Below are 15,824 nucleotides of genomic sequence, written 5' to 3' on the forward strand. Positions count from 1 at the left end.
ATGGTGTCAACTGTTGATGAACAAAGTCCCAACTAGGCATATGTAAACCTTAGTGATGCTCTGCTGGTTCAAATAGTGCCCAAGCTATAGGTATGCCTTATGACTGAAGCGTAAGGTTAAAATTCAGACTCTGTTCCCCAGAGCACGGGCAACATCATTCCAGAATAGCTTAATATTAAAGAGCTTCTAGCTCAGCCCCACACTGTGCAACTACTTGTCCTCCTTCACAGACTGAGGTTCTTGGCTAAACCTGGTTCCCAGATTAATGGAGAAATTCACACTCCTTCTGACAGCATCTCTGTTAAAAGGAAATACTACTAAGCACAACTTGAACTTTAAAAAACTTAAAAAAAAACTTCTTTATGCTATACAGGGAAATATTGAGTAATTTTATTGTCTGGGGGAGGAGACTTCAAATGATTGGAGGATTTTACAACAGTTCTTTCTAAAAACTTTAAACTATTTAACCCAGTATTTCCAATCAACATATTACAAAGCTATATGCATGAAGTTGGTCATCACAAAGTTATTGACATTAGCAAAAAATAAATCAGAAATATCCAAGAATGGGAATTTGTATATACACTTGTGGAAAATCAGATACCTGTTAAAAATAGTATATATGAATGCTATGTAACAATATGAAAATCCTTATACTATAATGTAAAATAATAAAAAAGCACCTATTTGTATGTATATGTAAAAACATACATTCAACAAATTCATACAGTTAGAAATAATGCACATACTAGTTAAAGTTATATGTCATTGATATTGAAATAAATTTCCTTTAATCCTCTTACTCTACATTCTACAAAATGTGTTTAATGTCTATACCAAGTTTTCTCTCAATTCCCAGGTTATATAGTCTCATGGTTACTTTTTTCAATTATATTTTAAAATCATGAACAATATCATACATACAAGAATATTTATAATGCATGTGTATGGTTTAAAGAGTATTCATTTAATTCTCATCAGGAATAAGAATTCTACTCAGTTGCTTTAACTAAAGAGATGGAATATGAATACATTATTTAAAGGGCTATGGGTGGAGTTAAGAGAACCATTTAGTACAAGCATTCCAACAACTAAGGAGAACCTTTAAGAGAACCATAAAACTGAGAGTCTAGCAACAGTGGGAAGTCCATACCATCTCTAGGCTAACAAGCAAGGGAGAAAAGCATTTCCAGAGCTCTGTGAGCTGAAGCCATGAAGGAAAGGCCACTGGTCAGGGGATGCAGTTGTGGAAGGCCTCAGACCTGAACAGAGAAAGAATGCAGAAAACATGCCCTACCTTTCTTTCTTCCTGCCTTTAGTCTAGTCTTCTGCAGATGCCTCCCACTGTCCAAATACAAATGGAAATCAGATGAGGAAAGCCCAAGTGATGTTTTCTAAAGAGGTCAGCTTTTAGGGGTATAGAACAGGGAAGGGAAGGGAGAAGTGTGGATATGAGGGAAGGCAAACAAAATCCAGATAGTCTACTTGTTTCACCACTCAGCATTTATTCTTTCCCTTTACTCAGATGAAGAGAAGCTCATCCCCTACACATGAGAATCATCGAGTCTCATCAACCACGGTATTATTTAGAGGTGATGTGTATTTGAGTATACTCTGACATAGAAACTAATAATACTTGTCTCCACTGGTACTCTTCATACAAGTTAACAAGGAAAAATGGACAGGGAAGAAATGGTCAACATTTTATGTGCAGAGCTACGATAGTCCCTGCTCCTATGGCTTGTTGCAATGCTAAAATAGATAATCTTAGCTTCCTAATTCCTCACTTACATTTCCCTAGACAAATTCAGTGCCTTGGTAGATTAGGATTTTTTTTACCTCATGTGGTGATATAACACTTTAATTTCTGCATGGTCTGAAATTAAAGTGGTCCCAATTTTATCAGGTCACTGCAGTTATCTAATGATCATTATTATTATACACAGGAGTAATGCCCCATAAATCTCTGGGCATCATGCACAATTCTCCTTGCCTTCATTGTATAGCTGCAACCCAATCACCCCTTGGTAAATTGGAATTAGCCACCCCAATTCTATCACTATGAAGAACCAAAATATCAGGGGGCAGTTTCAACTTCCAATTCAATAGAATTATGGCCGGGTCCTCTAGTGGAAGCAGTCCTTTCTTTTGAAGTAGGACTTTCAAACAGTATCTGGATATTTTCCATTTGTCTCTCCAATCTTTGTGCCTAGGAGCCTGGCCTCTATAGACTGCATAAATATGGCTCCCTTGTTTTCTGGCCAGGATATCAGAGCAGATATTAGGACAGAGAGATGAGTCCTTCTTCTTTACTCTGTCTTCACTTTGAGAAGAGATCCTAGAAGTGGCTACAACTACAGGATCTCACCCTGCTAAGCCAAATTGACTGCTTTATTCTACTGAGCCACAGCTTCTGTTGGTAGCCCTCTCTTACAGCCACAGCTATGGTTCTTGCTGGCTTTAGTAACTGCTTCCTCCTCCTGGTCCCTCCTGATCTAGAATTAGTAATGTCTCCCTACTGTTGCTGGTTACTACTGTTTTTTGAATGTTAATCATGTGCCAGACACTGTGTTAACTGCCTAAATGTATTATGTCATTAATCTCGACAATTCAATAAATTAGATGGCTTTAGTCCTATTGCAGAGATGACAAAACTAAAGTTTGGAGAGGATAGGGTGGCAGTGACAGAGCTGGATATCGATCTAGGTGTGTTTATGCTAGAATCTGAACTCATATGTATGTTGTCTCCTGCTTTTTTTATCAGTTGTCATCCTCCTTTAAAGAGTCAAAGCTCCACATGGGTTTGCTCCTGAGGCACATGATACATCTGGGCAACTCACCTGCTCGCACAACTGGGAACAGGGATACTGGTGAGATTTCCCCATTCAGTCATTAAAAAAATCGTGTCTGGAATGTGGGACCCAAGCTTCAGAATACTCACCCTTGGTTCTCCTCCTGCCCCTAGTGCTGATCCCCACCTTCGTTTCAGAGGAGCCCATTCTCGTCGCAAGGACTCCTGGCCTCTCCCCTATTGCTGTAATGTAATTGCGGAAAGTAGCAGAGCATTATAAACGGAAGTCAGTTTATCACTGCAGGAAATACCCCAGTTACAGTAATAGGATCCAGGGAGCGCGGGTGGAGTTAAAGTGGGGAAAACCTCCCGGAAGCTGGGTTCTGGGCTGGAATTTTGCAGGGGAAGCGGGCTAGTTTTAATGGAATGCAAAGCCTTACTGAAAAAGATTTTAGTTATTTAACCAGTCAAAAATGTAGGCAATGTGTCATTTCATCTGGAAATGACTCGGCGCAAAAATTTGGATGATAGAGGTAACGGATCATGGTACTGAGCGCATCAAGGCAAGCCTAGGAGACTGGCGCAGTGTTCAACAGTGGTGGTTGACACTATTTCTGGAAGTAACACTGAGATGGCTTTTTAAACTCAATGGAGGCTTAGCTTGGCACTGCAGCATGGATTTCTCATATACGTGGGTATAACTGACAACTTCACTGAAGTCTGTGAGATTTCCATTCTGCTGCTTCTGCCTCCTCTCAAAATCTGACAGCTGAGCCTTTTAGGTTTTTAATTTGTCTCTTTGACCTGCCCTTCCCAGGCGCCGGGCCTGAAAGAACGTACCAGGCCTGGATCAGGCTCGCGGGCCCTTTAAGAAAGCGGAGGGTTACGCTTATGAGCTGAGGTTGCTACCTTGGCCAACCAATTGCGAGGCTCCGCAGGCGAGACCCTGTGCCTGGCCGGGTTTGGGGGATCCTGGGCTTGGAGGACTCTGCTGCGGTCACCGTGTCCCCGTGCCACCGCCGCCCGCTACCCAGTGAGTGAGCGCTGGGCCGGGCCGGGCGGGCAGGCCGGCCGCAGGCTGGTGGGAAGGGCTGGTCGGCGCGGCCGCGTATGCCGGCGCAGAGCTCCAGGACCCCGGGCTTGCCAGGCTGCGCTGCGCGCTCTCTCTCTCTCTCTCTCATTGGAAGCGCTCACCCTTGGTTCTCCTCCTGCCCCTAGTGCTGATCCCCACCTTCGTTTCAGAGGAGCCTATTCTCGTCGCAAGGACTCCTGGCCTCTCCCCTATTGCTGTAATGTAATTGCGGAAGTAGCAGAGCATTATAAACGGAAGTCAGTTTACCACTGCAGGAAATACCCCAGTTACAGTAATAGGATCCAGGGAGCGCGGGTGGAGTTAAAGTGGGGAAAACCTCCCGGAAGCTGGGTTCTGGGCTGGAATTTTGCAGGGGAAGCGGGCTAGTTTTAATGGAATGCAAAGCCTTACTGAAAAAGATTTTAGTTATTTAACCAGTCAAAAATGTAGGCAATGTGTCATTTCATCTGGAAATGACTCGGCGCAAAAATTTGGATGATAGAGGTAACGGATCATGGAATTACCTTTTTTTATTGTTAAAATGAAATCCAGGTTCCCAGGAGCGACCAAAGGAGTGCTGCCTTGAACTTTTAGCCCCAACACTCCTCAGAAATAATCCTTCCCATTGTAATTATAGCAACGCTGAGGCAGGGCTGGAGTACTATAGTGCCCTTTCTTGGGTCTCAGAAGTAATCAGAGAAATGAAGGCAGAAGGGACCCAGATCAGCATTCTCAGCGCTCTGAGACACACTGATGTCTAAGATGTAAGTAGCAGGACATTTGCTACCAATGATAAAGTGCTGGAATTTTTGAGAGACTTACTCTTACGTAATTGAGTGAATTCAAAGTTATCCCCATTGAAAGATCACTCCTGCTTATTCCTGATACATATTTTGTAAGTGGGAGAGAAAAAGCTGAAAGTATTCTAGACACCATAGGGTACTCTCCAGACTTTGGAAAATGGTTTAGTTATGGTGGGAAAGAAGAGGAAGGTTGAAAATACTGAACTCCAGGGCGCAGTTTACAATAAGTGGCACACTTATTTTCAGGTGTGGTCTTCCCTGAGAACCACAGGTTAGCTCTTCTTCCTGTTCTGCTTCAACCTTTAACCCGTGAGAGTGTGCCCTACCTACTACATCCAAAGTACAATCCAGATCCAAGGCAGCAAGGCTCAAAAAGAGGTAAGCCTATGTCCTAACTTTCCAGATAGTTTCCCTTCTCCCCAGTTAGCCAGAACTTAATTTTCTGATAAGAACATGGAAAGTAGGACCTCTGTTGGGCTTTCAGAATGCTATGAACCCTGTGTAGAAAGCACTGAAACTGGCCACTCTGACCTGAAGTATATAACCCTGCTCAATAGCCTACCAAAGAAAAATCAGAAATATTGTTGAGGAGAGTAGAGCAGTTGTAATTTCCCTGAATTTTGCTGTTTTCTGAAAGTAAAATCAACAAGTAAATGAAGGCCTTAGGTACCTATCCAGTTGGATTAAGTACAAAATATTAGGGTTCTGGCCCACCTAGAATTGACAACCCACTTAAGAACTTAAGTAAGATAAATTAGACAACACCATATACTCATTTAAAAATTGTGTTTCCCAGGATATGTAAGTATCTTTATGTTTTTCCCCTTTTGAGAACTTCTGTCATTACTTGAAGAGAACAAAAGTGAAGCCAGAGGAGGATGGCTTAGGGAAATCAGCAGTGGATGGAATGGAAATAGGGAGTGTGTAGGAAAGAAATAGGGATTGCAGGAAAAGTATTGATGTAGTGACCTTCAAACACCTAAAACTTCCTAAAACACAAATGCCAAGAGCACAGAGAAATCTGCCTTCCAGATGCACAATGCATCTTCTGAATCACCCCTCCTCAAAATAGAAGGTTTGGTTATCCAACTGCAGGAGGTAAGAGGAAGGATGGTATCCACCCTGTCCCTCACAAAAAGAGAAGGGTTTTGTTTTTTGTTTGTTTTTAAGTATTCAGTTCGTCAAGATTTATAGTGGGAAGCAATATCAGGAAACATGGAGTCATATACCTATTGAGCAGGTGAAGATTTGGAAACGATTTAGTTCAATCAGCTCATCTTAGATGAGTGAATGACAGCCAGGCTGGTTAAGTTTGCCCAAGATCAAACAGCTAGTTAGGATCTAGGAGTGGAATACATACTGTGTTCTCAGGTCAGAATATTTTATTTTTTTTTGTGTTGTCATAAGCTCATGATAGCCAAAAGCAGAGCATATAAGGATGTATATAGGATACACTGTTTTAAGCCTTTTTGCTTTTTTTACATTTTAGGTCACGATGGGGTTTATCTTTTCAAAACCTATGAATGAAAACATGAAAAAGCAGCAGGAGTTCATGCTTATGAATGCTCGACTTCAGGTACATTTTCAAGTAATTAAGGCTTTTATGTTGTTATAATGGTTAAAATTTCTACCACGTGTGCTCAGTAGTATGTTCTCTTTGACCCCAAATGCTCTTGGGGCTTCATCCTTAAAGCTATGATGAAATAGATTATTATTTGTTAAATAGGGTTGTTGAAATCTCCAATCCAGAAACTTGTATAAAAATTCCCATACTGTGGGAAGAGATAACTGCTTACAGTATAGGGTAGGTAGAATGATACCCCCACCCGACCAAAGACAGGTACATCCTAATTCCCTGTGAATATGTTACCTTACATGGCAAAAGGGACCTTGCAAGGCGGTTAAGTTAAGGGGTTTGAGATGGAGAAGATCCTGGATTATCTGGATGGGCCCAATGTAGTGATGGGGTCCTTGTAAGGGAAAGGGGAAGGCAAAGGGGAGAGAGAGAGACAGAGACAGAGAGAGACAGAGAGAGAGAGACAGAGAAAGAGATTTGAAGATCCCACGATCCCACAACTGCTGGCTTTGAAGATGAAGTAAAGGGCTTTGAGCCAAGGAATTCAGGCAGCCTCTAGAGGCTGTAAAAGGCAAGTATATGAACTGTCCCCAAGAGCTTCCAAAGGGAATACAGTCCCACCAGCCCATTTTGGACTACTGACTCCCAGAACTGAAGATAATAAATCTGTGTTGTTTTAAGCCACTGAACTTGATAATTTGTTATAGCAGCGATAAGTAATTAATACAGAGTATGAAAACTTGACACTGGATTTATATACAGGCTGGAAAGAAAAGACCAAAGCAAAGTAGAAGATTGTTCAATTGCCTAATATAAGTTGTCAAAAAGTATTTTTAAATGTTCATCAAATTCAGGTGTTGAAAGTTGGACTGAAGTTATTTCCCTAAGGTTTCAAAGATCCCTAGGCCTCTGTGGTTCATTATGGCCCTGGGAGTGGAGGGTTCTACTGTTGAGGCAATAGAGTGAGTGGCAATAAAAGTGAGGACTAAAGCCAACTGCCTGGATTTGCATCCCATATCTACCCCAGACTAACGGTGTGCCTTGTGGCTCAGTCTCCTAAGCCTCTATAAACTGGAGGCAATAATATCCCTTCAGAGGGTTGTTTTGAGGAGTAAAGATGGTAGTGTGTAGAACAAAGCCTCAGGTCTTTAGAACTCTGTAAGAATTAGTTGTTGCTGTTTTTATTGCTATTAAGAGTGTCTTGTGCAAGATAGTGATTTCTTTTGGGGGAATGGAACATTGAAAGAGTGGGAACTGAATTATCATAACAAAATTAAGTCACCTAGGGGAAACCAAACATTAGGCATACAAACTAGCCAGGAATGTTATATACTCAGAGAGTCTTTGTCCAAGACCTTCAGAAACTACAGAGCTTTTACACTTACATCATCAGTTCCCATGAAATCAGGGTCTTTGAAGGGTCTGGGATTTTATCCTACTTGCAAGCTAACAAATTAGCCTGTTACTATTTCGTGGATGCTGGCAAAATATAGGAGACACCTACATAAGAGACAAAAGATTTCAATATTCAGCACAGTAAGTAGCGTGAGCATGAGGCTGGTGCTAATTCCCTCAAGTCTCACAAAGGTGACCAAGATGGGCTTTGATGGGTGCTGTTCATTCATTGGGTTTGAGGAACACTGGGCTTGGGGAATCTACTGCTTTTATGGTGAGCAGTGAGCTGATGGAGTTGAGGGGAACCTCATTTTTCAAGGTTGTTCACCACAAATGCAACCCAGAGAAATGGCCCAACAAAAGAACAATCTGGGCCTTGAATTATCAGCCTTCCTAGTAAGAATGTGCAGAGATATTCAGGACCATGGAGGATTGCCCCTCCTACAACCTGCCCCTCAGCCAACTCACCAGTTTTGAGAACAGCCTTGACTTCCATTCACTGATCCTAGGGATCACGATAGCTGGCACTGAGTTCAAACTGTCAGGAGCACTTATCAGCACCATGAGTTTTCAGTTTAGTTGAAACAAAGTTGAACTGTGCCCAGGCAGTAGAGAATCCCTGTGAATCCCAGGACCTATTGTGCCAGTAGCTTTGCTTCAGCTGTCAGAGTGGGGGGGGGGTAAAGTTTTTCCCAAAGGGGCAGTTACTACTCCTTTATGCAAAATTGAGATGACATTATGGCAGGCCAGCCATGCTCTCAAATACATTTTCTTTTTTCTTTTAATTTTTTTTATTTTGATATCATTAATGTACAATTACTTGAACAACATTATGATTACTAGACTCCCCCCATTATCAAGTCCCCACCACATACCCCATTATGGTCACTGTCCATCAGCATAGTAAGATGCTATAGAATCACTATTTGTCTTCTCTGTATATACTGCCTTTCCCATGTTCCCCCCCCCCACCCTTCATTATGTGTGCTAACAGTAATGCCCCATTTTCCCCCTTATCCCTCCCTTCCCACCCTCCCTCCCCAGTCCCTTTCCTTTTGGTAACTGTTAGCCCATACTTCATTCTTGGGTTCTGTGAGTCTGCTGCTGTTTTGTTCCTTCAGTTTTTGCTTTGTTGTTATACTCTACAGATAAGTGAAATCATTTGATACTTGTCTTTCTCTGCCTGGCTTATTTCACTGAGCATAATATCTCCTAGCTCCATCCATGTTGTTGCAAATGGTAGGATTTGTTTTCTTCTTTGGCTGAATAATATTCCATTGCATATATGTACCACATTTTCTTCATCCATTCATCTACTGATGGACACTTAGGTTGCTTCTATTTTTTGGCTATTGTAAATAGTGCTGCTATAAACATAGGAGTGCATAGGCCTTTTTCAAACTGGGCTCCTGCATTCTTAGGGCAAATTCCTAGGAGTGGAATTCCTGGGTCAAATGATATTTCTATTTTGGGTTTTTTGAGGAACCTCCATACTGCTTTCCACAATGGTTGAACTAGTTTACATTCCCACCAGCAGTGCAGGAGGGTTCCCCTTTCTCTACATCCTCGCCAACATTTGTTGTTGTTTGTCTTTTGGATGCTGACCATCCTAACTGGTGTGAGGTGATATGTCATTGTGGTTTTAATTTGCATTTATCTGATGATTAGCGATGTGGAGCATGTTTTCATATGCCTGTTGGCCATCTGAATTTCTTCTTTCGAGAAGTGTCTGTTCAGCTCCTCTGCCCATTTTTTAATTGGATTATTTGCTTTTTGTTTGTTGAGGTGTGTGAGCTCTTTATATAATTTGGATGTCAACCCCTTATCGGATCTATCATTTATGAATATATTCTCCCATACTGTAGGATGTCTTTTTGTTTTACTGATGGTGTCCTTTGCTGTACAGATGGTTTTTAGTTTGACATAGTCCCACTTGTTCATTTTTGCTTTTGTTTCCCTTGCCCGGGGAGATATGTTCCTGAAGAAGTTGCTCATGTTTATGTCCAAAAGATTTTGCCTATATTTTTTTCTAAGAATTTTATGGTTTCATGACTTACTTTCAGGTCTTTGATCCATTTTGAGTTTACTTTTGTGTACAGGGTTAGACAATCATCCAGTTTCATTCTCTTACATGTAGCTGTCCAGTTTTGCCAACACCAGCTGTTGAAGAGACTGTCATTTCCCCATTGTATGTCCATGGCTACTTTATCGTATATTAATTTACTATATATGCTTGAATTGTTATCTGGACTCTCTATATTCTGTTCCACTGGTCTATGGGTCTGTTCTTGTGGCAGTACCAAATTGTCTTGATTACTGTGCCTTTGTAGTAGAGCTTGAAGTCAGGGAGTGTAATTCCCTCTGCTTTATTCTTCCTTTTCAGGATTGGTTTGGCTATTCAGGGTCTTTTGTCATTCCATATGAATTTTAGAACTATTTGGTCTAGTTCACTGAAGAATGCTGTAGGTATTTTGATAGGGATTGAGTTGAATCTGTAGATTGCTTTAGGCAGGATGGTCATTTTGACAATATTAATTCTTCCTAGCCAAGAGCATGGGATGAATTTCCATTTATTAGTGTCCTCTTTAATTTCTCTTAAAGTTTTCAGGGTATAGGTCTTTCACTTCCTTGGTTAGGTTTTTTCCTAAGTATTTTATTCTTTTTGATGTAAGTGTGAATGGGATTTTTTTCCTGATTTCTCTTTCTGCTAGTTCATTGTTAGTGTATAGGAATGCAACAGATTTCTGTGTATTACTTCTGTATCCTGCAACTTTGCTGAATTCAGATATTAGATCTAGTAGGTTTGGAGTGGATTCTTTAGGGTTTTTTTATGTACAATATCATGTCATCTGCAAACAGAGACAGTTTGACTTCTTCCTTGCCTGTCTGGATGCCTTTTATTTCTTTGTGTTGTTTGATTGCTGTGGCTAGGACCCCCAGAACTATGTTGAATAACAGTGGGGTGAGTGGGCATCCCTGTCTTGTTCCTGATCTTAAAGGAATAACTTTCGGCTTCTTGCTGTTAAGTATAATGTTGGCTGTGGATTTGTCATATAAGGCCTTGATTATGTTGAGGTACTTGCCCTCTATACCCATTTTGTTGAGAGTTTTTATCATGAATGGATGTTGAATTTTGTCAAATGCGTTTTCAGCACCTATGGAGATGATCATGTGGTTTTTGTCCTTTTTGTTGATGTGGTGGATGATGTTGATGGATTTTTGAATACTGTGCTATTCTTGTATCCCTGGGATGAATACCACTTGATCATGATGGATGATCTTTTTGATGTATTTTTGAATTTGGTTTGCTAAAATTTTGTTGAGTATTTTTGCATATATGTTCATCAGGGATATTGGTCTGTAATTTTCTTTTTTTATGATGTCTTTGTCTGGTTTTGGTATTAGAGTGATGTTGGCCTCGTAGAATGAGTTTGGGAGTATTCCTTCCTCTTCTACTTTTTGGAAAACTTTAAGGAAGATGGATATTAGGTCTTCACTAAATGTTTGATAAAATTCAGCAGTGAAACCATTTGTTCCAGGAGTTTTGTTCTTAGGTACTTTTTTGATTACCAATTCAATTTCTTTGCTGGTAATTGGTCTATTCATATTTTCTGTTTCTTTCTGGGTCAGCCTTGGAAGGTTGTATTTTTCTAGAAAGTTGTCCTTCTAGGTTATCAAGTTTGTTACCATATAATTTTTCATAGTATTCTCTCATAATTCTTTGTATTTCTGTGTTGTCTGTAGTGACTTTTCCTTTCTCATTTCTGATTCTGTTTATGTGTGTAGACTCTTTTTTTTTTTCTTGATAAGTCTGGCTAGGGGTTTATCTATTTTGTTTATTTTCTCAAAGATCCAGCTCCTGCTTTCATTAATTTTTTCTATTGTTTTATTCTACTCAATTTTATTTATTTCTGCTTTAATCTTTATTATGTCCCTCCTTCTACTGACTGTAGGCCTCATTTGTTCTTCCTTTTCTAGTTTCATTAATTGTGAGTTTAGACTGTTTATTTGGGATTGTTCTTCTTTCGTCAGGTAGACCTGTATTGCAATATATTTCCCTCTTAGCATGGCCTTCATGGCATCCCACAGATTTTTTGTTGTTGAATCATTATTGTCATTTGTCTCCATATATTGCTTTATTTCTGTTTTTATTTGGTCACTGATCCATTGATTATTTAGGAGCGTGTTATTAAGCCTTCATGTGTTTGTGGGCTTTTTCGTTTTCTTTGTGTAATTTATTTCTAGTTTCGTACCTTTGTGATCTGAGAAGCTGGTTGATACAATTTCAATCTTTTTGAATTTACTGAGGTTCTTTTTGTGGTCTAGTCTTTTATCTATTCTTAAAAATGTTCCATGTGCACTTGAGAAGAATGTGTATCCTGTTGCTTTTGGATGGAGTGTTCTGTAGATGTCTGTTAGGTCCATCTGTTCTAATACGTTGTTCAGTGCTTCTGTCTCTTTACTTATTTTCTGTCTGGTTGATCTGTCCTTTGGAGTGAGTGGTGTGTTGAAGTCTCCTAAAATGAATGCATTGCATTCTATTTCCCCCTTTAATTCTGTTAGTATTTGTTTCACATATGTAGGTGATCCTGTGTTGGGTGCATAGATATTTATAATAGTTATATCCTCTTGTTGGACTGACCCCTTTATCATTATGTAATGTCCTTCTTTGTCTCTTGTTACTTTCTTTGTTTTGAAGTCTATTTTGTCTGATACAAGTACTGCAACTCCTGCTTTTTTTCTCCCTGTTAGTTGCATGAAATATCTTTTTCCATCCCTTTACTTTCAGTGTGTGTATGTCTTTGGGTTTGAAGTGAGTCTCTTCTAGGCAGCATACAGATGGATCTTGATTTTTAATCTATTCAGTGACTCTGTCTTTTGATTGGTACATTCAGACCATTTACATTTAGGGTGATTATCAATAGGTATGTACTTATTGCCATTGCAGGCTTTAGATCCTCTATTCTTTGTATGTTATGAAACATATTCTGTGCTCTTTGTCTATCCCTTGGGTGACATCTATTTAGCCTTAAGAATACTTCCATCTGTAGGAGTCCTTCCAAAATGCACTGTAGAGGTGGTTTGTGGGATGTAAATTCTCAACTTTTTCTTATCTGAAAATTGTTTAATCCGTCCTTCAAATTTAAATGATAACCTTGCTGGGTATACTATTCTTGGTTCAAGGCCCTTCTGCTTCATTGCATTAAATATATCTTGCCACTCCCTTCTGGCCTGTTAGGTTTCTGTTGAGAAGTCTGATGATAGTCTGATGGGTTTTTCCTTTGTATGTGATCTTTTTTCTCTAGCTGCTTTTAAAAGTTTGTCTTTATCCTTGATCTTTGCCATTTTAATTATTATATGTCTTGATGTTGTCTTCCTTGGGTCCCTTGTGTTGGGAGATCTGTGCACCTCCATGGCTTGAGAGACTATCTCCTTCCCCAGATTGGGGAAGTTTTCAGCAGTTACCTCCTCAATGATACTTTCTATCCCTTTTTCTCTCTCTTCTTCTTCTGGTACCCCTATAATATAAATGTTGTTCTGTTTGGGTTCATAACACAGTTCTCTCAATATTCTTTCATTCTTAGAGATTCTTTTTTCTCTTTGTGCCTCAGCTTCTTTGTATTCATCTTCTCTAATTTCTATTCCATTTACCATCTCTTCTACTACATCTAATCTGCTTTTAAATCCTTCCATTGTATGTTTCATTTCAGATATGGAATTTCTTAATGATTGAATCTCCGACTTAAATTTGTTCCTGAGTTCTTGAATATTTCTTTGTACCTCCATAAGCATGTTTATGATTTTTATTTTGAACCCTCTTTCAGGCAGATTGGTGAGTTCAGTTTCATTTGACCCTTTTTCTGGGGTTTGTGAGATTTTGGTATGAACCATGTTCTTTTGATGTTTCATATTTCTGTGTGGTGCCCCACTAGTGCCCAGTACCTCCAGTCTCTGGAGCTGCTCAGTCCCTAGAGTGAGGTTGGGGGTCTTAGGGGAGTGGAGCTGGTGCCTGCGTGAGGAAAGATCTGTTTTCTTATTCCCATCTGTGGGGTCTGTCTCCAGTGTTAGAGCCAGTGGGCTGAGCACACAGGTGTAAGCCTCTGTGCTTTGCGTCTCTAGCTGTTGTAGGCGGGGCCTCCCTCTGACTGGCCTGATGCCAGCACAGTGACTGCAGGTTTGTGAGCAGGTGTTGGCAGGCTAGGAGTAAGGCGTAGCAGGCTGCGTGTCACAGTGGGGGCCTTGGAGCTGAGTAGGCAGCCAGAGGGATGGGGCACCTGAAGCTCCTCAAAGTTCCCAACCAGCTGGGCAGAGCGTGCCCATACAACCTTGTCTAGCTCTCCCTTCCCCCACACAGCAAGCTCTGTGCAAACCCCGCTGCTTCAGCAGCCCTCTTGCTACTAGGAAGCCTCTCAGACCACCTGCCTTTCCCTTGTCCCAGAGCAGCCAGGTGTGGATCCCGTCCTCCACAAATGGCCACAATCTGTCTCTCAAGCACTCCACCTGTCTGAGCTCCCCAACGTCCAGAGCACCACACAATGTAGGTTTCTGCTCCCAAAGCAGACCTCCAGGGCTGGGTGTGCAGCAGTTCTAGGCTTCCACCCCCTCCCCAACTCTGTTTCTCTTCCTTCTGCCAGTGAGCTGGGGTGGGGGAAGGGCTTGGGTCCCTCCTGATTAAGACTCTCATGTTACCCTGTTTCATGAGGTCTGGTCTGTTTGTGAGGTCTGTATGCAGTCTGGTTCAGTGTTCTTTCTTGTTGTTGTTTTAGGGTTAGTTGTATCAATTAACTACATTTTCATACTATCTATGGTTTTGGGAGGAAGTCTCCATCTCACCTCTCCTGCCGCCATCTTGAATCCTTCAAATACATTTTCATTTGACCAACAAATGGTCCCTTTCTTTATATCCGTCATGCCCCTTTTGAAATACCCCAAAATGAGGATGTCAGGCCTGGGAGTCACAGAGCCTTCATAAATTAACTGTTCATTTTTAGTAAAAGCTCAGTAGTAGGCCAATGGCTACCTCACCTTTCTGAAAGGTGTGTTATGAGTTGAACTGTGTTACCTCCAAATTCATATGTGAAAGTCCTAACCCCAAGTATGTTAGAACGTGACCTTATTTGGAGAGAGAGCTGTTACAGAGGTAATCGAATTAAATGAAGTTATTAGGGTGGGCTCTAATGCGATATGACTATAATATGGGGGAAATTGGACAAAGAGACATGCCCACAGGGAGATGCTATGTGAATATGAAGTTGGCCATTTACAAGCCATGTAGAGAGGCTTGGAACAGATCCTTGGAACCAACCCTGCTGACCTTAATTTTGGGCTTCCAGGTTCCAGAACTGAAACAATAAATTTCTGTTGCTTAAGTCACCTAGTTCATGGTGTACTTTGTTATGGCAACCACAGGAAGCTAATACAGGATCTGTTTGGTGCCTTTGTTTGGCAGGTGGCACTGCTTTACTGGGCAACAGCCTCTCTGAATTATAGATGTGATTTAATTTTTCTCCTTGGATTCTTTATTGTTTCTATGGAAGGGGTCAGGAAATCCCTGAATGGGAGAGTGTCCTCTCATCACTATGAATGTTTATAGTATAAGGAAGTAACACATAAATTTCATTATACATTTGTATGTGGGAGACAAAACTACAGTATCTTGATCAGCTCAAAGGTCACTTTAATGTCCCTTCTGCACTGCAAACTTTGCTCAAACCCTATCAGTTGAATTCTAGTGCTTTTTTTCCCTGTGGGAGCACAGACTAGAGTTTAATATAGGTACTTCGGGGGTGTCTTAATAGCTTCAGGAGGTTATGCTGTCTCCCAGGCTGGGGGAGGCAAGGACAGCTTTTTGCCTTTTGGTTCCTCATCCCAGAATTGGTGCTGCTTCCTCTCCTATGTACCCCTTGCTTCTGGAGAGCACTGGCATTCATGGGCATCATTTTTTTAGCCTCTACTGATGCCATTGCTCTATCCCACATCCTCAGCACTTCGGGCCATCTGGTGCTTAGCTCACCCTCCCTGCATGGGACCAGCTAGACCAGGGCATCTTCTTTCAAGAGAGCCATATATATTTGAGTCCTTCCTCTTCCCTCCCTGAAGTTCCCTAGAAAACCCAGACTTCTTCTCTAAAGCAGCAGAAGTTGAAAAGAGGCAGAGCAAGAGAGCAGCACAGTTGACAGGAAGCAA

At 41.0% G+C, this 15,824-nt stretch overlaps 2 protein-coding genes across 6 annotated transcripts in view; one reads left to right on the top strand and one right to left on the bottom strand.

Annotated features, from left to right (window-relative positions):
- The window catches only part of CD274 (CD274 molecule), a 30,498-nt gene extending 26,302 nt beyond the window's left edge, over positions 1-4,196 (bottom strand). The window contains 2 exon segments of the mRNA XM_073228569.1: positions 2,942-3,034; positions 3,986-4,196. Coding sequence (XP_073084670.1) covers positions 2,942-3,034; positions 3,986-4,109 — 217 coding nt within the window. The 5' untranslated portion in view covers positions 4,110-4,196.
- The window catches only part of PLGRKT (plasminogen receptor with a C-terminal lysine), a 43,958-nt gene continuing 31,802 nt past the window's right edge, over positions 3,669-15,824 (top strand). Inside the window, exons 1-4 of one of the 5 annotated variants that reach the window (XM_073228570.1) lie at positions 3,725-3,824; positions 4,501-4,627; positions 4,913-5,044; positions 6,156-6,242. In XM_073228570.1, the coding sequence (XP_073084671.1) occupies positions 6,162-6,242 (81 nt within the window). In that variant the 5' untranslated portion in view covers positions 3,725-3,824; positions 4,501-4,627; positions 4,913-5,044; positions 6,156-6,161. Of the gene's footprint in view, positions 3,825-4,348; positions 4,368-4,500; positions 4,628-4,912; positions 5,045-6,155; positions 6,243-15,824 lie in introns of those variants that run through there. The other 4 variants (XM_017657769.3, XM_073228572.1, XM_073228571.1 and 1 more) reach the window with 4 other exon arrangements.

This window comes from Manis javanica, chromosome 2, assembly GCF_040802235.1.
Source record: "Manis javanica isolate MJ-LG chromosome 2, MJ_LKY, whole genome shotgun sequence".
Taxonomy (NCBI): Eukaryota; Metazoa; Chordata; class Mammalia; order Pholidota; family Manidae; genus Manis; species Manis javanica.